Source organism: Gobius niger (assembly GCF_951799975.1).
Source record: "Gobius niger genome assembly, chromosome: 16".
NCBI lineage: Eukaryota > Metazoa > Chordata > Actinopteri > Gobiiformes > Gobiidae > Gobius > Gobius niger.
The window spans coordinates 13,572,907-13,597,360 of NC_136867.1; the positions used below are offsets into that span (position 1 = coordinate 13,572,907).

The window sequence follows — 24,454 nt, forward strand, 5'->3', positions numbered from 1 at the left end:
GAGCCCTTACCTTAATTTGTCCGCGCCTGCTTTGTATCTGGAGACGCGAGCCATCAGCAGGGGCAGGCAGACGTCATCCAGCCAGCGCTTTTCGTACTTCAGGGGCTCATTAGCTGAGGGCGACGGGGGCGAGGGGGCCTGGTGTCAAAGAACAGAAAGCAATCAGTTTATTTTTCAAGAGGAAGCCTCCCGCAGCAGCCTACAGGTTATTAAGGATAACTTTGCATAAATTGTTATATTGTGCATACACTTTTTAAATTCCATAAACTGGTCAAACTGTTGCTGAAGTGACGAAATTGCACCAGCTGCAGAAATGACTGAAAGACCTGGAGTCCCTGAAATCCTATTAAAATGAATGGGCCATATTCCCCATACACACTAATAGGCCAGATTCTACATACACACGAATGGGAAAAATTCCCTATCCCGTAGAAGAAAAACAGAAAACAGCAGAAGGTGTATCTTTTTCTGGAAACTGACAAGTTGCGGAAGTTGAACATGCAGAAATTTCATAAATTGCATAAAATGCGGGAAAAAATGCTGAAAACCATGAATTTACCCCATTATAAGTAAATGGGAAAAATGTGCGGTATTCCGGTCGATTGCAAAAAAAAAAATTGCAGATGTTCCAAAAGTAAAAGCAATAACTTCCCAAATATGCGGAACGTTTTGATATATAATCTGCAGAAATTTCAGAAAGCATGAAAGCTGTGAAAGCTGCAAACAAAATGAAAAAAAAAAAGATATAATAATAAATCGCATGAAAACCAATTATTGACTGTGAAAAGATTCCGCAGTCAATCAATAATGCAACACTTTCAGTCAAGTGCAGTTTAATCAAGTGTAAACCAACACGGTATAAGTAATACTTATTGCTAATGGAATTTTCTTCTCTAAAAATGATGGTTTCAAGCAGGAATTCTCATATACAGGATGATGAGTCCACTAAATCGATATGGGTGGACATGACTATTCAAGACGGAAATGTTCTTCCCTTTCAGTAATGCTCAATTTGTTCAAAATGGTCACCTGTTACATCCAGCTAGGTGAACTGTAAACACTTCTTTAACAGGATTGGTAAAAAATAGATTAAAAAAGAAAAAAAATGATAATGCACACACCTTATAATGAATTGAATAAATTGCAGTAAAGCGGTGCAAAAACATTTTCTTTTCTGAGTGCTGGTTCATAAACAAGCAAAACGTCCTCTTCACACACTCAAGTGGGTTTCTGAAAATGGACTCAAATTGGCCCATCGCTAAAATAAAAGCAAAACAGCGTTCTACCCTCTGGCTAATGACAGGATCAGAGGAGCGCATTTGAAACTATCTGTAAATACATAATGCTGTTTATCCTGATGGCTCACAATCACGCTTGCGGTCTCTCTGAGTCCTTTTGACTAAACTTCGCTGAATAATGTGCATTTATTATTATGTAAAAAGGTCAAAACGCGTTGATTGTGGCATGGCTTGTACTGTAAAAAAAAAAAAAATAGAATTATTTTCTTTTAATCCTCATCAACAACATCATCGTCAGCTTTTGTAAAGGGTTGATCATTTTTGTCTTTTTTTTCACTTTTTTGTCATTCGGCTGGCCAGAATTTTCCCTAGACGAGCAACGAGCCGGGCAGGACTCGAACCCAGAGCAGCCACGAAATGCTTAGACCACAGCACTACAGCCTTTTACTTATTTGAGCAGAGGTGTGTGTAGCAGCAGCGGTGGCGCATTGCACTCCAATGTGGACCCTATTGATAACAATGGGCTAAAAGCTTTAAAGCAGTGTGATGGATTGGTGACAAAGTAACAGCAAGGACACAATTTAAAAGGACTAAGTGGTCTTCACAATGACAGAAAATGTCAATACAGCTTACCACAAAACAAATTGAATTCACTTTCGGGGAAGTTTAATCCAGGGCAGCCTAAAATGTTTTCCACGAGCTGAATTCTATTACTGCGGCTCCTCCTGAGAGAAGAGAGAACTGGCAGAGCAGGCGAAGTCCGGTCGAGGGGAGAGGAGTTCAGCAAAAAAAAAAACACACACACCAAAAGACAAAAAAAAACAAGGATTTCTTTAGTGGACGCGTGGAATGGAGAGCAGAAACTTCACGTAACACAGGCCAGGACAATGTCACAATTACATCTTTTAGCTGCTTTGATATTAGCAAAACTAACACAGAGCAGCGTGAAAGGGGGTAAAGAGGAGCGGGCGAGTCATTCAGCAAATCATTGGAGCTGGAGCGATGTGCAGAATACTGTACATGTGTTGCAGCCTAATCCGCTTGGCCAGCGGTTCTCAACAGGGTCACTTTGGGCCGTCGCCTTCCACGTAGACAACTTTACGGATACTAAAAATGAGGATATTTGTCAGACACAATTGAGCCTTTGATTAAAAAATACAAAACACTTTCTTTTTGATGTACAGATATGATATTGAAGGCATAGTCAAACGCCTTTATCTGTATAGACGTTTCTCCATTAGCCGACACAGCGGGAGTGTCTGTGTGAAGTTTTCTGAATTTTATCGCTGTTTGCTGCCGATGTGTGATAAATTGTTTGCCCAAAAGCACATTCATCTCAATATGTTGTGCGGGAAAGTCCTGAAGGAGCGGCACGTTTAAGAGCTAATCACCCGCTGTACATAATAACAAACAGATACGTTATCTAATGAGGTACAAGCTCGGGAAGAGGATGAGAATCAAAGAAAAGAAAGATGAACTGTAAAATGTCATGCTTTTGCTAAGACACTGAGAAAACGACGCACCGTTATTCTCTCCAGAGCTCACAAAGCATATGCTTGAGGAAGGTGTGACTGCAAACTCACAAATAATGTAAGTAGAAATCAAAAAGAGAACAGTAGTGAAACAACAGAGCTACAACACATTTTCCCTCTGGTTTTTCAATAAAACACAGCATATGGCTGGGCGCTCTGTTGACATGATCAAGTGAAACAAAGCTACACAGAGCATCCTGAATTCTACAGTGGGCAAGAACAATATGACAAAATGATTAAACTTAGTAATTCATTCTAAACCTATATGATGTAAATTGCCAGCTTGATCACACATACATCATATTGTATTGATTTGATGCAATGTGATCACAATACAGAAATCTGAGACTGATACTTAAAGCAGTACTCAGTAACTCATGCCCCTAGAGGCCATAAGCGCCACTGCAAGTGTTGTAGCATGTGGCTTTTTGTTACTCATTAATTGTCCGTGAGAGTAAATTCTACGCGGACAGAAAGGACAAAGGGAGGGAGGGATATTGTACATCCAATTACTCATGAAGATAATTTTTTTCACTCAAACTTGGCTGTAAATACGGTTTAAGTGGAGCCAGCCCACAGTTGGCTTTGCCCGTTAGCCTGCTAGCTTCTTCTTCGCGATTCCATTAGTGTGTATTGATGACTCCGACCCGGAGGCAGCGAAGTTGTAATTGTGGTTTTCTGGCCATAGACACCAGGGGGAGATGAAAGACTTCCCAAATCATCCATTAACACTTGTATTGCCCCCAGAGGGACTACGGAAAGGATTTATTAAGGTAAACAAGTTACTTAGCACTGCTTTAATATGCTCATTTAGTCATTTATATTATGAAAAACACAAGGTAGTGAAGTAAGCACAACTTTCTATGTCCAAATATAGTCACAAATCACAAATGACTTTCTCATGTATTACACAAACAACTCATAAAAGTGTTATATAAATATATGGATGCAGAATGATCAGCTCACCCCTAAAAATGACCAGCTCAATGACATTTTGAACTAACCTCATCATACAAAATCACTCTACTAAATCCCTCTCTTTGAGCGATGGTTTGACAGTCGTGTAATCTCGATTCACTGCATGTGCTTTACATGTGGTAGAATTGACAATAAAGTTATCTGAACTTAACAACCTTCAATGTATTTAACAATGAAAAGAAAGCCGGTATACCTCTACACGCCCCTCCTGACAGCCTCTCCCCCGTAATTTCCTCATCTGTACAGAAATGATCATCCCCTGCTCCACTTGTGTCAGCATGAACAAAGAGCTTGGGTCGAGAGAATGAACAGAGGGGCTGAGCATGGAGCAGGTGAGGAGGAGGAGACACAAAACTATGGGCTGTCAGACAGGATTACACACACCTCTAAATCTCTACAATCCCAAAATGAAGTAAAAGCACTTCCATGTTCTAAAGCAGTTCATGTCTGCTGTACTTAAAGAGAAAGTATAAGTATATATAAAAATACGGACCACATTTGTTTTGATTTTCCCAGAACAATGAACCATATCAATGACAAATTTATTCAACAAAAGCCTCCAACCTGACTTGTCAATTAATCGTGAGCAAAACAAAAACATGAAAAGCATTTTGAGTGAAAACTGAAGGTTAGGAAAATTACTCTGCACTCTGTAATCTGACAAACCCAGATGAAAATTAAGTTGAAATCACACATTGTTGATTTATTTATAAGTCCCGGAGTGCACCCACCGACTTCACTGTGTTGATTGGTCTATGAAAAACAACTGTCAGTTGGATTAGTTCATTATTTCAGAAACTGTTTTGTGATGTGCCAAGAATCTATTATGGATATAGATGACTATGCATAAATGTACGTAAGTAGCATTGTAAATTAAAGCCAAATTGTGGAGCTGGCAATATAAATTGGGACTAACCCAAGTCACAGCTTGGCACTCCAACGTTTAAAATACTCTGAAATAGCTTTGTCAGGTGTAGATTCTGTTTCCCAGACTGTAGCACTACAACAATTCAACACACATAATTGGCAGCTTAAACCACCCAACATAACTTCACAATCCTATTTATGTCTATCCCATAAACTGCAAGGACAAACTCCTTTGAGAAACCCAAGTGACCTCGTTCATTATAAACCTGCGTGCAGAAGCTGATTAGATACAATATCTACCTTACGCTGGTCCCACTTTTCTGTTCAGTTATCTGCCCGTCTTCTATCATTATAACCACAATTTAAAGTACTTGTGCTGCACTACAAAAGACACAACACGCAATTACTCCGAGCCAAGAAAACAACACTTTTATAATGGCCCTGCTGAATCTTCCCTGGCACTTGTAATTTAAACTAACTGCAGTCCAGCTATTTTCACACCACTGTTTCTCATAAGTGCCACTTGTCATCTGCAAAGACGCTCGAACCAGTGCGGCGCTCCCTGGTGAATCCGTGCCCCGCCTGGTACGACGCTGAGTCCCAGGCTTCGCTGCTCCTTTCTAATTTTTGGTTTTGTTTGTTCTCATGCCAGTTTGTATGAAGCCAGCATTCATATTCTATTTTTAGTTGGCATTGGATGCTACATCTTTTTAAGACAATGCATAATGAAGACGGAAAAAACATATATAAGTTGCCCTGGAGAATAAGTCGCACCAGCCTTGGCAACTACGTGGGCATGGAGGCTTAACTGAACCATTGACAAACCTCTCCCGGCAGCATGTTGTTGAAGCACCCATTTGTGAACTCGTGATTAGCTTTTTTTGTTTTCTTCATTGCATTTTGTCTGCTGCTCAATTACCATTTATTTACATTTTCAGTACAGGAGCAGCAGATACTGGTTGGCTACACAAGCCTAGAGCGCCCTCTAGCGGGTGTCAGTATGAAAACAACAAACATGTGAAATTATATATATTGATGTATAAGTCGCACCTGAGTATAAGTCGCACCCCAGCCAAACTATGAAAAAAAAGTGTGACTCATAGTCCGGAAATAATAGAGTAATAATCTTTGTATTGATCAAACTCAATGTTTTGGGGGCATGTAGGTAGGACAGCACAGGTTGACTGGAACTTGAATCCGCAGCACCCAGGCCAGTTTTCTTTTCTTTTAATCAATATGGATTTTACTAATACGGTTTCTGGACATAGACACAATAAACCTTTTAAATAAGCCTCAACAAACAAACAAACACACTTAAAATCGATAAAAGGCTTTTCACTTCAGTACCACATAAATTGCTTAACACAAAAAAAGCATCCATTCGATTCCTCCAAACTTGTTGAACTGCCCCAGGATTGGCAGTAGACCTGTAGATGAAAAAGCCTGAGGCAACTACCGATTTGTCTACAAGTATAATCCCAGTTCGATATCAATATTCATTGCACAGCCCAAATGCTCATGCTCTCACATTCAAACAAACCAAATACACTACAGCGTATCGCACTTCAGCTGTTTCTGGTTCATACTTTTGTTGTGTCACTTTGTCGAAAGAGCCAAGTTTGGAGCACCAGGAAGTAGAAAAGGTTCCCCGAAGTCACGTGACCTGTTGTGTCACCTCCAGTCAAAGCGTAGTTAGCCCGAAAGAAGTGTGCCAGGGTCGATTCGGCTGCGCTCGCTCAGATAAATGCCAGCCCATCGCGGGACCTGCCGGGAGAAATGCAGAGCACGCAAAGCCAAAGTGCACACTGAAATACATTTCCTTTGCCGAGATTTTCTGCTCGGAATTTAAATGTAGATTATCTGTGAAAGGGTAAAGTGGCCACCTGCTGCCCCCTGTGCTACGCTGAATTATTCATGTTAACTATGGTTAAGAGATACGGACTGGATATATTTATTAGACAGCAGTATCCAAAATCCAACACACACCTACCAAAAAATCCAAAAGATTGGCAGTTGAGATTTCTCTGCATATTGCGGTTCATAAAATGTTCAGACAAACTTTAACTATTTCTGTCATAATTAATTACATGGCCTGATACTAAAGCAAATAGGCTACATTTCTTATCTATGGTTAAAAAATTGACACAAAATATCATACAATACATTTAAAAATATATGTAATTGTAAAAAGCTTTGGCACTTTACAAGCCTGTATTACCAAGTTTCTCTACACTGTTGTCATTATTCTATCACTCCATACTCGGTGGTAGTAAGCTACTGTTGAAGCCACAGCTGCCCTGGTGTAGACTGACGGAATCGAGGCAACCAGTCTGTGCCATCGGCCCCTTCGACCACCACCAACCACTCACTCGCTACATTCACCCTAGGCTTCCTGGTGTTCCCAAACGGTCTCCCATCCAAATACCGACCAGGCCCTTCCCTGCTTAGCTTCAAAGATCTGGGATTGGGCAGAGCAAAGGTGGTATGGTCCTCCTACCCCCGCCTGAACCTGTAATGTCTCAGTTGAAAGCTAAGACCTCTAAAAGTGATCCTAACTTTTTTGTCACATTTTTGATGTGTTTTGTCGTGTTTTTGTCCCTTTTTTGTCTTTTTTTGTCATTTTTTTTGGGCTTTTTTTCATACCTTTTGTAGCTTTTTTGTTGCTCTTTTTTGTTACATTTTTGTCACTGTTTTTTGGCTACTCAAATTCATCCTCGTATTTGTTGCAACTTTGCCGCTTTTTTCAAGAATCTTTTAGATTTGGATAAAGCCAAACTGGAAAATGTCTTGCGTTCACGTGGGGGTTAAGAGGTTAAGGAAGTGAAATGGATACAGAATCTGTAATTAGCGCTGCTGGCTATCTTCAAAAATGCCCTTCTAACTACTGATGTACTTTTAATCACAGCTTGTAATTAACTTTTATAACAATGCTTTACACACTAAAGGTTTAGCCTTACACAGACACCTGCTTGTGTCTGTTCGTCTCTTTGTTTGGCTGCTAACCAGACCAGATCTCACCGCATATACTTCACACAAAGACCGAAATATTTCTCTGTGGAGCAGTCCGAAACCATCTGCTCCGACACCGCACGGCTCCTGCTACTACAACTCCCCAAAGTCCACAGTGCAATTACAGCCATCACCGCTCTGACATCCAGCTCACCCGAAAGCCAATAAACTCCAGACCGCTGCCAACTAATAAGATAAGGCTGTTTGTTTTTGCATCTGACCCTGTGCTCCTCATACAACACTCACTCATTATTATGGTCTAGACAGATAAACTATTGTCAATACAAAAACAAGATTACAATTTAATCGCCAATCCAATTGAACAACAAAAGATCCTTAATTAGTGTCACCAGAAAAAATCTATTAACTTTCTCAGCCAAATAAAGTAGTAAGGGAGCTTCTCAAAATGTGTTTGTTTCTTTGGTTGGTACAGTGTGTGTTAATGAACACACACGGGACTCATGCATGTAAGTACGACACGTCGGTAGTACACCACAGTAGTACAGCGGTTCACAGCTAGGAGGTCCGGGTTCGATTCCCACCAGGGACGGAGCCTTTCTGTGTGGAGTTTGCATGTTCTTCCTGTGTCTGTGTAGGTTTCCTCTGGGTTCTCCGGTTTCCCCTACCACTAAAAACATGTACAATAGGTGAATCCTCCAGCCAGGTGTTTCTGGCCACTAGCCTGGCTGCACATCATGGAGATGGGTCCCCGAGCACCGGCCCACCCTGGCAGCTCACTGCTCCTACAGGTCGCCCCAGGGGCATTGAGGATGGGTCAAATGCAGAGAATAAATTGCCCTACGGGGATTAATAAAGTATACCTTTACCTTAACCTTAACGTCAGATTGTAGCCATCAGTAAACGCTCAGCTGTAATACAAATTTAAAACAATGACAGGTGAAAACGCTACAATAGAGGATGTTATACAATAATGCTCTGAGTGAAATGAAAGCATTCGCCACTTACTAGACCACCAAATCAATGGGGACCAACTTTATTCCATGTTTACAAAATAATTAGAAATTCTGAGGAGGCTAAGCTGCTGAGCCCTAACCCGCAAAATACAAAAATACATAAAGAAATCCAAAGCATTTGCAAAAAGGCTTAAAACCTGGGGGACATGTGATTTACATATATTACTTTGCATTCGCAGAAGCGAGCTGGCGAACGATCCCATCACCCCCTGGCCCTTGCACGCCCCTACAAGTAGCATGCCAGCAAATGTGTCCACTCCAAAGACAACGAAGCCTGGGTGTAAAAGTCCCTCTGACCTTTGTAGACAGTCGGGCCCGCTGAGAGCGAGCAGCAGCAGCAGCAGCAGGAAAAGACGGCTGATATGAGCTTAATGCTGCAGCCTGTTTTAAAGCTCTAGAGTGGAGCAGCAGATACCAGGCACACATGGACTCTGTGCAGAGGACATCTAGGATTACCTCACTTTCAATAACACTAAGATTTGAACCAGGCAAAGTCCAGGGGCTGTGGTAAGAGATGATACTGGAACTGCAACCTGGGGAGGGCTCAGGCAATAACAGAGGGAGGAGAAAAATGTCCAATAAAAAAAAGAATTGTTCCGATTGCCTTCAAATGAGTGTGTCCACTTCCAAAAAGCAAACAAACCAGAGCAGATTCGGAGCAATCACAGCAGGAAAACCCTTGGTGTTACTAAAGCCATAAATAATGGATGTGTGTTAGTGCTGTCCCAGAAAATCCAGCATTGGAAATAGACAATTCATCCAAACAGGAGTCGCCAACCTTTTTAAACTTATAAGCTACTTTTACGTGACAAAAATGGCAGAGAGTTACTTGGGCTTCAACAATACTTACTTACATGACTACGTTATTACACGACTTAAGTGGAGTTCACACTAGTGAGTTTGTAGCCAAGATGATATTTCCACATGATTGAAGAAAACGACTTGCTGAGCTACTTGGAAAGGGTTGAGAGCGACTTGTTGGCAAACCCTGCATCAGAAGGTCCCATTGAGATCCAACCATGCATACACCCAGAGACTGTTGCTCGATGATGCACAAGGCGACGGGGCGCAAGGCTCGACTGAACATTGGAACTTGGACCTGGGCAACATTTTTTTATTTTTTATTTTTATTTCTGCGTTTCAGTTGTTAAGCCGGAAAGTTTAATGAGGCATAAACAAATAATTAAACATACAGGGCTGTTAAAAATCAGATACAATTCTCTTTATGTAAAGTAGCTGGTCTATTTAAAATCTTTGAAAACATACTGTAGCAGCATGTTTTTGGAGGTAGGGGAAGCCGGAGTACTGCCCTCAGTCTCCTCTGATCCTCTGAAATGGTTGCAACGCCTCCTGGGTTTGTCCTTGTTTCAGAGCGTGGTGTCCTGCACCGGTCAGCTCCTTCCTCTTCCTCCTGCGCAGCTCCCTCCGCTCCACAACAGTCTTTTACCATCTTCTGGGGAGTGCATAGCAATTAATCTGTTTATTCTCCAGTGAAAGTCCATTAGCCAGAACAATAGAAGGCATGTCTAGCTTAGCTGTGAGTCTCGCCTGGATATCTCCTCGTTTGTCCCTTCCTTGTTTCCTGTAGCGCCTCTTGTGACGCCTCCACTGTGCTGCAGGTGTGGGGGGCTCTTGGTGCCTCTTCAGTGTCTCAGCAGAAGACATTTCTAGGTCTTAAATGGGTTTAGCTCATAAGCTAGATGTTTACTTTTGAAAAGCTGCTTTCTTCAGAGCCATTATGGTCTCTCTGCAGTAAAAAATTCCACCGATGCGCACAAACACAAACACGGCAAAGACGACAAAGGTATCCAGTATAACAATGTGGAACACAGAACCCACAAATGCAGTTAGCAGAAAAAGGTAAAAAATGCAGCCGTATCGAGAAAGAGGGAGGTTGCTGCCTGTTTACACGTCGCAATGATGTGACATCACCTAGATACCCTCTAGTAAGAGGTAGCTATTTTAGTTTGCACATAATATAACTCAAAACATACAATAGAAGATTAATATTAAAGGGACTGGATGCAAGTTGGCCATTTTTATACTCACTACTGCCACCTCAGGTCTTATGCGTAACTGCAACCTCTATATTAGAGAGTGATTAGAGGCAGTTGTGGTAAACAGGTCTAGGCGTATTCTACACATTAGGACATGGCTGGAACATGTAGGGGGAGGAAAATACATCATTTTAACATTTTAAACTCCATATAGTCCCTTTAAATAAGTAATCCTTTTTACCAACTAAAAATGGTAGGTATCTCTACAAAGACTTCCATCACCTGTGATCCATTCAGTGCATTATTGGGCAGGTGGTACTTACAGCGTTTGTTCCATTCAAATGCACTCCACTGTCAAAGAGCGGCGACGAGACGCGGCTGCTGTAATTGCTGGACGGCCCAGGCGAACCTAACAATAACAAAAATTATTTTACACAAAGTCATCGTTTACCACTCAGTCCAAGCACATGCCAAGCCTGACACGCTCTTTATTTCAAACCGATGGGCAAAACGATGGGCATTTTGTGCGGCGCGTGGTTCCATTTTCAAAGTGTAAGAATTACTAATGATGTTTAGTGCTGTCCTGGAGTGGGGATCACAGGGTGTGTCCAGGGGAAACGAATGCTGCCCTTTGATATGACACAAGCCTGGCTCTGCTTTCGGTCGCACTCCGGCAAAGTGTGGCAAAGCAAAGCGCCGCTGGCTCCCCCTGCGCCGCTCTGTGCCATGCAGAAACAAAGGAAGGGCTCAGAGCGGACACCACCTCGACTGTTTTATTCAGAAACAAAGCATAGCCCACAGCCAAACTACCTCCGTGAATGTTAACGTGTTAAGACTGGCTTTCTCTTTGAGTTTAGGAGAATGAAGGAGTTCAGGAAACAAGCTATATATATATCCACACAATTCCACTCTTTCTAATTCTCTGTCTTTGAGTGTAGTGTTCTTGGCCGCTATTGGTGAAATTTCATACCGCAATTTGGAATCTGGTGTCCCTCCTCAGTAGAGTGAGTAGCCCTTTAGGGACACACTGTGGTCCAGGTACAAAATCCCCGGGGAAATAGGACAGATGATGGAACAGGAAGTAATGGGTAATGAGTTTTGCTAAGCTGACTTTTTTTTTTTTTTCCTGTCATATTGCTAAAACCCTTTTTCGCATTCTCAGAAATTATAATTGCATTCACAACCTCTCCGTGTGTGGTGCGAAAAGTGTACAAAGAAAGTCCAGAGTAATTATCGGTTTGATTAAATTGTCAGTGTTCTATTCAACTTCATATTGCATTGTGTTGCTATTCAGCTCAAACTTTTGCTTTGTGAGAATATATTTTCCACTAGGATTCATATTCATATTACGAGGTGACACAATAGACTGCAAAATCACTGAGATTGCACACCTTTTTTTTCTACTAACACAAGCTGAAGCAAAAAACCATAGTCATTTAAATAGAAATCAATCTTTAAATAGCAACACTGTAACTTGCTAAATTTCTAACTGTACTTTTATAAGTTTGTTGGCTGCCCTACTTTTTGTCATTGTGAATGTCATTCAATCTATCTCTCAGACACGGCATGTGGCTTCTTCTTCCTCTTATCTCCCTCCATTTTTATCTTGCCCACACATCCCCGTTCCTAACCTCTTAGTGTCTCCGCTCGGGTGATTCAAGGTTTTTTCTCGCTTTTTTTTTTCTCTTTTTTCATCAGTTTGAGCAGCTTTACTGTACATCATGACCAGAGGCTGTGGGTGTTTGTGACATTACTGCTCGCGCCAGGCCAGCGAGCAGGCAATTTATTACAGCGAAATAAACACTCCGTTCCAACGGCTTTAACGTGTTTAGCCTGAGCCCCCCCCCTTCCCCACACACCCCCCGAAATCTTATAAAGGTGGCATATTATTTTAGTGCCACATAAAATAGCAGTTTCATAGTGGTTTCACACGGTTATAAAGGTGTGGGAATGGTACCTAGAGGCAGTTTGAGGAACGATGGCACTTCCCGCAGGTAGCGCACGGTGATGGTGACCTCGTCTCCAGCCGTCCGCAGGAGATGTACCTGGCAGAGATGGGGGGCAGAGATACAGACGCCGACAGAGATAGTGTGATAAAAATGTAATCTTACAGACGAGCAGGGTATAAGTAAAAGACAGGACAAGATAGAGAGGAGGGATGATGAATAAAATGGGGATATCACTGTCTATGGGTCTATATTTCTGTCTGGATGACACTGTGCAGCGGCAAAGAGTTGTGCTTAGGCCGTGGACTTCTGCAGGGATTACTTTCTCTATCCAGTCAGAAATGGTCCATTAAAATGCACCGATCCAGCTTATTTGCATCCGATACCGACACTGGGGGTTGAGTATCCGTTATTACCCGATACCAAGACACTTTCTTAAAAGTTGTTGCTGTGAGTAAAAAAGTAGTTCCTCTTCTCCATTGTGAGATCAATAAAATATTTTATTGCAAACAAGATGTTATCAGTTATAGGCTATCTATTAATAAACTAAAAAACATTAATCAAGAATAACTGAACTTTTCTATTCTAATATACTAGCTGTCCACATGTGATATTCTGCGATTATGAGTTATTCCAAAGAAATGTCCACCCTAGTCCCTGTTACCCGTCACTCAGTATAGCTGTAGACCCGCACTAAGTAGACCAGTGGTTCCCAACCATTTTACTGGAAGCACCCACAGAACATACCATTCCAAAAACTATGGCCACTACAAATGTATGAAAGACAAAAACAAACTGCAATTGGAGTGTTTGATGCACCCATACTCCTTTCTTATATTTGATGATTTGTACTCCTGACCTAACCCTTTGACCAGACAAAGCTCTGAACCTCTGCAATCCCAGAACTGCTGTAATGACTGTATAGTCTCGTGCAAAGTTACCTACTCACTGTATTGTGCAGAAAGGAGTGAGCCCGTTGTCCAGAGCACCAGCAGAATGAGCAACTACATCTACGAAATTTTCACGTAACTCAGGATATAGAATTCAAGAGACAGTGGAATATTAGGGGTTCAGCTCTCACGGTTCGGTTCACGGTGCAGGACCTGGGGTTTGGAGCATTACGGTGCAAGCGCAATAAAAAATAAAAAAAACGTTGGATTTGAAATGAAATAGCCTAATGATCGTTATTAGACAATATTTCTAATCTTTGAATGAAATTGTCAATGCTTTCAAAGCGGCTTTATAATAAAATGTACCTCTGTACAGCACCAAAGAAAAAAAAAAAAAGCAAAGCAGTGCAGGCCATGCGCTTGTTAAGTTATAGTTTCATTTTCGTTTTCCTCACACGGAGGCTGAAGCACTCGGAGCAGCGCGTTTGAAGCTCGTGTTTGGCCAGTTGTTGGACAACATTGTGCGTGTACTGTGTTTCGAAGACAAAGCTTTTGAGACGGAATATGGCCAGGATTGGACGCATTGGTCTGCGCCTCTGACATTACGCAGCACTGGATCTATAATTAACCACAGCCACGGTCGCCTGCAGGAGAGACTTAAACAAAGACACGCAGATGTGATGTGTTTTGGAGGATGTCACTGTACCGGTGCGGAGCGTCTACAGCTGCAGTTTAGCGGTGAGTGACGATGACACACATCGCCCTGTTTGGATGCTCGCACACAGGCACAGCAGTCAGATCTCGTGCACTTGCGTTGTTGTGACGGCGGGTTGTCCTCGGACAGCGGTACAGCAATGCACTGCGGCCCATATGGACCCGTGGCCAATGGTCACGGCCGGTGAGACGGTCACGTGGTGGCCCCTGGCCAATGCCCGCGGGCGGAGGGACCGTCACGTGGGGGCTGCCCGCGGAATTCTGGGAAATAAACATGGCGGCGCCCTTATGGAGCTTAAGCCCCGCCCTACTCTCGATTGTGTTTTATATTATAGATGACCAGCTAATTTGGCTAATATGAACTCAGCGATTGAATTCTCTGCTTCAAAACGAGGAGGTGCAGCATGCCCATATTCACTTTTATTTAGCAGTACTAAGTAACTTGTATACCTTTAAAAAATACTTTTCGGAGGGGTGTTAATGAGATGATTGGGGGTCTTTCATCTCCCCATGGTGTCTCTGGCCAGAAAACCACAATTACAACTTTCTTGCATTCTCACACTAATGGAATCACGAAGAAGAAGCTAACGGGCAAAGCTAGCTGCGAGCTAGCGCCACTTAAGCCAATATAGCTGGCGTGGCCGAAAATTACGGTAATTGGATGTCCAATATCCCTCTCTAAGTAAAAAAACGCAACATGCTACGACATCTGCAGTGGCGCTTAGTATACCGGATAGCATATTTTTTCAGATATCGGCTACGATATCCGATACCAGTATCGGATCGGTGCATCTCAAGTTATACCTGTACCTGGATTGAAGATCACTTTTCATTTCCAAGCTACTATAAACCGGAGGTGGGCAATTGATAATGATCTATTTTGTCATACTGAGGAAGGAGGCTTAAACACATTCCTTCTCCAAAGTCAGTTTCCAAATGACTAATCTACCGTCAAATTAACTTTTCAAACTTTAAATCTTCGAGGTGATCTTCCTAAAACCCAAATCCCTTTTCCTCCCTTCTTTGCGTTCCTATTCTTCCCCATCTGTCGTCTCTGGGCGGGGCAGTCTAGGTTTTTACAGCCAGTTAGTGCAGAGGAAGTGCTTGTTGTGTGTTCTTGATGCTGTCGAGGTACAGAGAAGACAGTGAACAGCTTGTCTGGGCTGAGAGGAGCCGACGGCTGACGGACGTGATCAAGTATTCTCACAGAAAGACTCACCTGAGAGCAGTGACAGACATTTTTAGACGCTGGATTGGAAATATTACAGGCTTAATTCCACTGCGGCGGTAGATAAAGGACTCTCTGCTTTAGAGTTTATCGCTCGCAAAAGAATAATAGGCTTTGCACATTTCATACAGTGGAGGGGATCAGACGGGGAGAAGCGTAAACAGTAGCTGACCCCCTGATTGCGGAGCGCCCCATTGTTTTGCATGACTTTGATGCATCGCACAAAACATGAATGCCTCCACACAATTTTACTGTGTACACCTGTCTCCGTTTTGTCTGCGTTTTATGTAAATTTGTTTGATCTGTGCACATTCACAGAGGGAGGAAAGCGGCTCTATAAAAGCATAACAATGTTAAAAGAAATTATTTTTTAGGAACTTCGAGGGACTTCAAGGAAAGGAGTTTTTTAAAGATTCAAAAGAAGCAAAGTTGTCTTCAAGTCGGATAACAGCGAAGAAGTTCCAATTGTAGTGTTAGTGACAGTACAGCTAGCTTTCACAAGTAGTTAAGCAATCTTCTTAGGGCACAGTCAATTCACAATTAAGTGCATTTGTATTTCCCTTTTAGACATACATACAGTTGCCAAATTATCTGCCAAGACTTGTGACAGCAATTAAATGCATGATATCATTCTTTGAGATTAAGATTCAGCTCACTGTGAAATTTGAATGCGGTCCAAAAACATGAACATTTGAGAGAATACTGAAATCCTGTATTAAATGCTGAACTAATATACACAACATTTTGGAACTTTTCGTAGAGGCCAAACAAGAAGGTGGATATTAACTCAGACACGTACTTTACTTTTACAAATCAGGACATTAAACTCTTAATCTCCACTTTAACGGTGCACATTTTCTCCAGTTCGACTTTACCCACATGTAAAAGCTCAGCCAAAGGGCCAGTATAACGCCGCATTTGAAAGCTAAGACCTACAAAACTGATCTAACCGTGTTTCCATGCATTGTTGCCGCGTCATTTTTCACGCTTTTTTGTCACATTTTGCCACATTTTTGTTGCTTTTTATCAGCGGTGGGACAAAATATCGGATCGGATTTGAAACGCAATACTTTGTGCTGCAATACCAGGTATCGCACAACTTTCAACACTTGCGTTTGGAGACATTCCAGCAACAATTACACGGCACCTTGTTACTTTTTGTGCTAATGCACTTTTCAGTCTTAACACATCAGTAAATGTTAAATGGCATTTGGTTTATAAATTTTGGACACATGACTTTTTACTGTTGTGGTCCAGCCACTCCTCCCTTTCTTCCTTCTCCCCCTCCCCTAGTGTGTTTACCTTGTTTGTCAGTTCCTGGGCGGTTCCTTCATCAGTTACCTGCTGTGCTTCCCACCTGCGTCTCATCATCCAATCAACTCTACAGAAAATGCCACCAGACCTCCACTCCTTTGCCAGATTGTTCCGTCACTCATGCGGTGATCACCTCTCAGGCTATTTTGACTGTTTTCGTACCTTTTTGTGATTTTTGAGACTAACCTGCCCTTTTTTCGTGTCCTGTTTAGTTTTTGGAGCCAGTCCTGTTTCACCACCATCGCCATCCGTCCTCTGTCTTTGCACCTGTCTGGATTCCTCACCAACCACCTACTTCCCCTCCGCTGCCGCCCAGGATCCCCCTTCCACTTACCTGCCTTGCCGCCCCGGATTCCCCCCTTTCCACTTACCTTCCTCGCTGTCCCGGATTCCCCCCCCCCATCCAGTTGTGTTGTCACTAATAAAAGTTCGTTCACTTCTGCATTTTTGGGTCTGCCAGTTCTTTGTTCACGACATTTACACATTTTAAGGTAAACATGTTACATAATTCCTTTCTGTATCACAATACGTATCCTGAGTATCATGATACATATCGGATCGTGTCCAAAGTGGATCATCCCAGCCCTACTTTTTATGTCACGTTTTTTATCACGTTTCTGTTACTTTGTTGTTTTTTATGTCATGTTTTTGTTTTGCTTTTTTGTCACATTTCGTGTTGCTTTTTCATAACTTTTTTGTTGCTTCTTCATCTTCGTTTTACATCTCATTTTCTGTGCTATTTTGACGCTTTTTTTCAAGAAGCTTTTAGATCTGGCTAATGCCTGGATAATAACTGAAGGAAATGTGCTTGGTTAAGGTGGGGGTTAAGAGGATAAACTCATATCACTTTTTTATGTTTACAATTTGGAAAAGAAAGGTAAACTCACCACTTCCTCGTGAGTGCAGTGCTCCACATTAATGCCATTGACCTAAAGAGAGAGAGAGGGTGTTGGTTACAGCTATGAATATTTGAAACACAGCCCCCTCTGGCACTGTTATAATAAATATGCAAATAAATGCAATCTTAAAAAAAAGATATATAAATAAGTATCACTCTGTAATGAAGCAAAGGTGGAGGCAAACGCAATTCAGATTATAATAAGCGCAATATGAATGTTTAATATTGCTCAGCTGTCCAGCGGATCTACTTGATATTCTGGATAAACAGCAGATCCAATAAAGCCGGGCCCCTGCCAGACGTACTCAAATTAACTTTTTAGATCCGCATTAAACGAATTTCATCATTAAATAAGACTTTTTTTTTTTTTTTTTTAAGACAACTCTGCGATCAAAATCAGTCTTTAGTGGTTTCCTGAATCCGAATTAGAACAGAAGCAATTATCTGAAATGAATTGTGCTGCATCACGGTTGAGTATATGAAACAATAATATTCCCGCCCGACAAAAGTAATGAGCTAATTTTCACAATGAAATTACAGCGTGCCGGAAAAGCAACTGTCGGACGCGTGTGTGTAAAGTGTGCGCTTGAAATCTGATTGCTGACCTGTAACACCGCGTCTCCCACAAACAGCATGCCCGTCTGATCGGCTGCGGACGAAAGGAAAATGTCAGAGGTTAATGAAAACATGGCCAAATAATTGCTCTTCCGACACACGCGGCGATGTAGTGGAAAACGGTAATCAGTTTTTCTGCCTGAGCAATCACAAGAATTGGTCAAAACAGGACACAAGAGAGGATGTAAAAAAAGAAAGAACAATAAAGAGCAAAGACAAAGGCAGCATTTTCAGCATTTATGGACAATTGTTGAGATTTGTCGTAGTGTAGTCGAGAGGTAATTAAATATTAAAGGGATATTTGGTTGTCCCAAGGAAGTCGCGCAGTTCGAGTTCAGGAACAGGAACAAACATTGAACACAATAAAATATACTGTCGATATCAAACAAAATAAAAAGTAGAAAAAAGGGGGAACAACTCTGTAAGCTGCTGGGTCACGACTATAGTAAACAAATCTAACACAGTGCAGCGTCCAAATACTTTTATGTGAACAATATCTCCACAGTATTACATTTTGAAATCTCCATGAGTTTATTGTTTTGGAACGTGGCATGTTTCAAAGAGTATGTTTGTGCAGGGCTCATCGTATTTGTCGTAAGCTTAACTTTTAGGGCTTCGAAGAGCAGTTGTCTGGAGAGCACCGACGTCGCTGATCTGCTTTGGTTAGTTTTGGAGGAAATCGTGTTTAAAGGAAGTGCAATGATTAAGGAGTAGATTTCAAAGGTTGCCTATTTCATTGGTTCCCGACCTCGGGGCGTCTGGGATTGCAAGGGGATCTGGCTCTTTTCTTGGGCAGAGAGTCGGGTCATAAGATAGATGATGGCAGAGGACACATGCAGAAAACACCACCATTTATGTATATTTGTTTTTGTGTTATTAGTTCATACATGGGCATTGGCCAGCAATTAATCCATATTTACTGTTTAGCACTGTTTTAATTTACTTTATTGGCACAATCAAATACAATTCAGTAGTGCAGCCAGATGGTGGTTCTAAATCAGAAGGATAACTCGAAGTCATCAATTCACATGATTACATAAATAAGACAAAAGCCAAAGTCATGTTTTCCTTGTGCATCATGTCGAAGAAGAGAAGTGGAAGCCTCCTCAAGCAAAAATCAATTGCACAAATCCAATCAGCGATATTGAAATCCACGATCTCGCCCGCATATGAGTTAATACTATATTCCCCCTTCCAATAACGTGCCTGTGCGTATGTTGGAACAAATTGAATAGACGATGGACTACCAACTTGTTAAAACCAGAGGCAGAACACCCTGAGGCGAAATAGCATGTTGATTGATTTTAGCTGATTCGCAGGTAACTAGCCCTTACAAGCATAAACAGTACCAGCATAGCAAGGAGTAGAAGGCATGGCTGCAATCCTAATCGCATCCTGGTTTATGGCACTCCATCAGCAGTGATCACAGTAGTAGTAGTAATAACAATATCAGATGTAGTAAAGTAGCAGTGGAAGTGGAAGTAGTCTGGAAGGAGCTGTGATAGAAATGATAAGACTCGTGTTTAAGGCGCGTCATGGCCACTAACTATGTTTTATTCAACATAATAAGAGTAAAGAAATGCAGTACTGCTTTTCGAATAAACACTTGATGTACTACTTCAATCGTAAGTTTAACCTTTAATCAAATCCAAGTTTGAACTCAATACTTGTTACATTTTTCATGAATTCCCTTGTGTGCTCAGTATGTTCTGACATATGAAGAACTCCTTGTACAAGAACAGCATTGAATATTTAATATCACGGAATACCCCAAAACCCACTTGTCTGAAAATTCTCCACTGTATTTTCCGGACTATAAGTCACACTTTTTTCAAAGTTTGGCTGGGGGTGCAACTTATACTTTTCACACTGACAGCCGCTAGAGGGCGCTCTAGGCTTGTGTACCAGTATCTGCTACTCCTGTGCAGTTGTACAATGACAAACAAAGCACTTGCTTACTTACTGTACCATTGAAAACAAAATTTAAAAAAAGGTAAAGTTTGGAGTCAGCAAGGAAAACAGATGTTACTCTTAGTGCAATGAAGAAAACAAAAAAATCTAATTGTGGGATAAAAGCTAGATGGCCGCAGCTTGAGGCACAAATTTGCAAATGGGAGCTTGAACAACGTGCTGCCGGAAGAGGCTTGTCATGCCCAAGTCGTTGCCAAGGCTGGTGCGACTTATACTCCGGAGCAACTTATATGTGTTTTTTTGTCTTCATCATGCATTTTTTGGCTGGTGCGACTCCGGAGCGACTTGTAGTCCGGAAAATACGGTACTTCTACAAACATCATCCCACCAGTGACCCCACAAAACCACGCTCAGCAATCTCTTACCGACTTGGTCTTTAAAAATCTTTGAGATCACCACAGGCACGTTGTGTTCTGCGCCGCCCTGGAAAGCACAACAGCAGTAACAAAAAAAAAGAGGTGAGAAGCAGCTGAATTTCTCCACTCAAAAAAGAAAAGAAAAAAAAAACTTGCCAAAGCCGCTTTCTTAGACACACACGGCATATGTGCCTCCCAAAGCTTTTTCATCTTGACTCCTCATAATCAAAACTGCTTACTTTGATGCTTAAGCCCAGCCCGCCAGCCGCCTGTCTTCGGAGTACAACAGTTCTGTGCTTTAGAAAGGGGGAGAGTTTCTTATTGGCAAAAAGGATAGCGAGAACATTCACAAAAACTGCTTCTTCTTTTTTTTTTTTTTTTTGCCAGTTATGCGGAATGAATGACAATGCGACTTACATTGACTTGGGATTCGCTTCCTTGCGTGCACACCACATCCAGCCTCTGAAGGGTTAAAGCCTCTTTGGTCAATTTCAGGCAAACGTCGTAAGTATTGTTGGTCTCTTCATTGTAGAGCAAGGCAATCCCCGATTTTGTCTGCAAGGAGAGAGAGAGAGGAGCATTGACATTTTCGACAGAACGGAGCAATTATAAGCACAATGAGCATTTTAAGCCTCTTTAGTGAGTGCGTCATTTGAGCCGCAAAAACATCATCTTTACCGGGCTAGTTTAGGGTTAATTGGTTTGCGTGGCATCGGAAAGTGGGGACCTTTGATGAATAATGTGTCATGAATTTCAGAAAATGGCAAACAGACAAGAGTTCATATATTTATATCAGAAATATGAGCGTAAGACAGAGAGAGAGAAAAAAAGATTTAATAGTGGCGCATTTTTAAAACAGCACAGATTATACCCACACAAATTATTTTTACAAAAGATGGAATGAAAAGACGCAAAAGCCATTAAAAAATATTATAATAATGTGTTCTATGCTGTTCTGCATGAAAAATATAATATCTGCACCCAACATCTCTCCTCCTATTCCTCTATTCATTCTTCTCTTCATCAAAGCCCTTTCCAAGTAACAACCGAAATACAGCCGCCATCTGCAAACATTTAGGCACATATAGTAATGTCTTCCTTCACTCAAGTCATTGTCTTCAATTGTGTTAGAATATCTTGGTGCTAACTCTCCAGGATGAGCGCCAAAGCTGCATCGAAGCGTAAGCCGCTTTTGTTACATAAAAGAATCCCACAGGGTGAAAAAGGTTGGAGACCCTCTATAGGTACAGTTCACATAAACATAAAGGAAGTAAAATATTCCACGAGTCCTATATCAACACCAAGTAGGGGAGACCGGGGCTATTTGTCACACTTTTTTTTCAAGATCACTGCTCATCAACAGAAAATCTCACAATCTTGAACCCTTGACTTGAAGTAGATATCACTTTTCTCTTTTTTCTATCATACTGACAAAAATGTCCCATCATTTATGCCCCATGTGACAAATAACCCCTCAGTTTTTGTGACAAATAACCCCGAGTCTCCACTTTACCAACAATGTAAGCTAGCTAACAAATGGCTTTAGCATGTTAGCTCTAAAACGGCTCAAATCAAGGCTAACGTCTCTGTCTTTCAGATCAGTGTCTCAAGGTTCAAGGTTCAAGGTCCTCTCCTCATGTCTTCAGTGCAAATGAGAAACTTATTATTGGAAGAGATGAAGAACACCAATACACATATTACATATCAGTACCAGTGTACAGCGCCCTCTAGTGTGGCTACAAAAAGCAATGTGACCAATTTACCCTGCGTGACAAATAGCCCCGGTCTCCCCTGTATGTAGAACAACAAATAAAACTGCATGACATTGCATCTGTTATCAGGGGAATTTGCAATTTATTCTTAAAAATCAAGATTCGGTTCACTGTGCACATACACGTCCAGGAGCATTAACATACAAGAGAAGATTGAAATATGAACTGATAAACAAATACAAAAATCCCATGCATTTTAAATCATGTTTGTAGAGGTCTAAACTACATAACAGGGCTAGCATGTTTTTTTTTCTTCTAATAGTATAACCTCATGGAGACAGGAAGTTAAGTTGTTGTGAAGGATATTGCACAGTGCACTGCCTAAATGATTGTGATCCCCCCCCCCACATTTTTATTCCAGGATTTTTTTTTTTTTGCGTGGTTTCCATTTGATCCAGCTCCTCCAGAGTTGCCGGTAAATGACACAGCTCTCACCACGATCAACTGCGTTCCCCACACTTTCACCGATCGCGTTTCTATGAGAAAATATATCCAGGCAGTGATTGCAAAAGCGTATAATTTTTCACATTTTGCCTGACTTCGCTTGTCATTGGGTCACACACGCTGCCTGAGATTTAAAGCAAAAACAAGCAAAAAATGGTTTGTAGGAGACGTGTGCGCATTGGCATTTTCACACAGGCCTTAAAATACATATTCATAAGACTGTGTTTGGTGGAACTGGAAGGGCACAAAGCCATAACATTATGATCAAAGGAAATAAAACAGCAACATGCACAACATTTTTACTCTCGGCTGTGCGCGTTTAATGCTGATTTTAGCTTAATGTGCAACAGCTGAACTGCGCAGCGTTCCAGTGTTTTTAAAGAGCGGCAAAGCAGGCAGAGGAGAGGAGTATAGGAGTTTTGTTAGTCACAATGTTTACATGCTGCATCAATGGTTACAATTTTACTTTGCAAAATGTCACACAGCGAAGTCAGAGGAACAGTGTGCTACGAGCCGGAAAACAATCTTAACGCACCCCACGCCGGCTGCAGCAGTTGAGATTTCTCTTTTAAAGGTGCCACAAGAGACCAAAACAACCTCCCAAAAAGTTGCAACTTGGTATCTGTTTCTGACATATTTATTCAGATTTGTATGCCAGACGTTTGTAAAGCAGATTGTCTTCGAATGAGCACAGAAAGGTCTTGAACCTCAGCCAGGCCAGGGTAGATTAGATCGAATGCCCTTTGTGTCCACTGGATGGTTACCTCTTATTATCCAAAAGTATTTGACAGCTGACTTTGACACGCAGACTGAACTGCGAGAGTTCAACCGAACAAAAGACATGCCGCTTTCGGAGAGTGGAACTGAAAGACTTTGGAAGGTAAATATGTCAATGTGAGTAGCATTGCGATTGGATTTCTGATTTATGTTTTCATTGCTGATTTACTGCTCCACATTCGGCATGAGCTTTATGTAAATGCGTGAACACTTGGCAGGAGTCGGACGGAGAAAGTGAAGAGACAGTTGGTGTTTAGCCCGGGCCTGTGCGCACCCCTGACCTCGGCCGTGCGATCCGTCTCACTCCGGTGCTTATGCCGTAATGACAAAGGAATCAGCCTGAGCTTTACTCTGTCACTGTCCGTGCCACCGCCGTTATAGACCCAGAAAATGACAAATCAATCCAGCGTAAGATTCATGCGGTATTCAGGAACGCCAAGGAACAAGAGTTAAGTAAGATTTATTGCTTAGGAAAATTGGTAAGCATTCCTATTGCCATCAGTGAATACTGGGGCAGATGTGGCTATAGAAGATGGCTACTAGCACAGAACATGGGGAGTGAATGAGTAATTCATGAACAACAGTCAAGAAAAAAGCGCTTACCATCAATTTATTAATAGTAGAAGAAGCAGGAGATTGTTTTGTGACATGAAACCATGCTGTGCCAAAAAAAAAAACGAGTGACAAAACATATCATATAGTGCTATTATTGCCTGTTGCTGAAAATGTGCAAGTATTCAAACAAATGAAACCACAGCCTCAGCTAAGTATAGAAACTTGCACCGCCAATACAAAAGCCGTTTTTTAGGACAAAGTCAAGCAGCATTTAAAACAGGGAATCCTACTCCCTCGATCACAAACTTTACTCATGCACAAAGTGACCCAGTTAGTTATAGCAGCTTTGGAGAAAACTATTGTGACACTGTGTGGTACG

General features: G+C 41.7%; 1 protein-coding gene across 3 annotated transcripts in view; it reads right to left on the bottom strand.

Annotated features, from left to right (window-relative positions):
• Positions 1 to 24,454, bottom strand: part of sntg2 (syntrophin, gamma 2) — a 65,306-nt gene that overhangs the window by 23,958 nt on the left and 16,894 nt on the right. The window contains exons 2-9 of one of the 3 annotated variants that reach the window (XM_079573042.1): positions 20,945 to 21,082; positions 20,767 to 20,818; positions 20,537 to 20,594; positions 18,191 to 18,234; positions 17,575 to 17,616; positions 12,553 to 12,640; positions 10,919 to 11,004; positions 11 to 138 (exon numbers count right to left, since the gene is read on the bottom strand). In XM_079573042.1, coding sequence (XP_079429168.1) covers positions 11 to 138; positions 10,919 to 11,004; positions 12,553 to 12,640; positions 17,575 to 17,616; positions 18,191 to 18,234; positions 20,537 to 20,594; positions 20,767 to 20,818; positions 20,945 to 20,982 — 536 coding nt within the window. In that variant the 5' untranslated portion in view covers positions 20,983 to 21,082. Of the gene's footprint in view, positions 1 to 10; positions 139 to 10,918; positions 11,005 to 12,552; positions 12,641 to 17,574; positions 17,617 to 18,190; positions 18,235 to 20,536; positions 20,595 to 20,683; positions 20,726 to 20,766; positions 20,824 to 20,944; positions 21,083 to 24,454 lie in introns of those variants that run through there. The other 2 variants (XM_079573041.1, XM_079573043.1) reach the window with 2 other exon arrangements.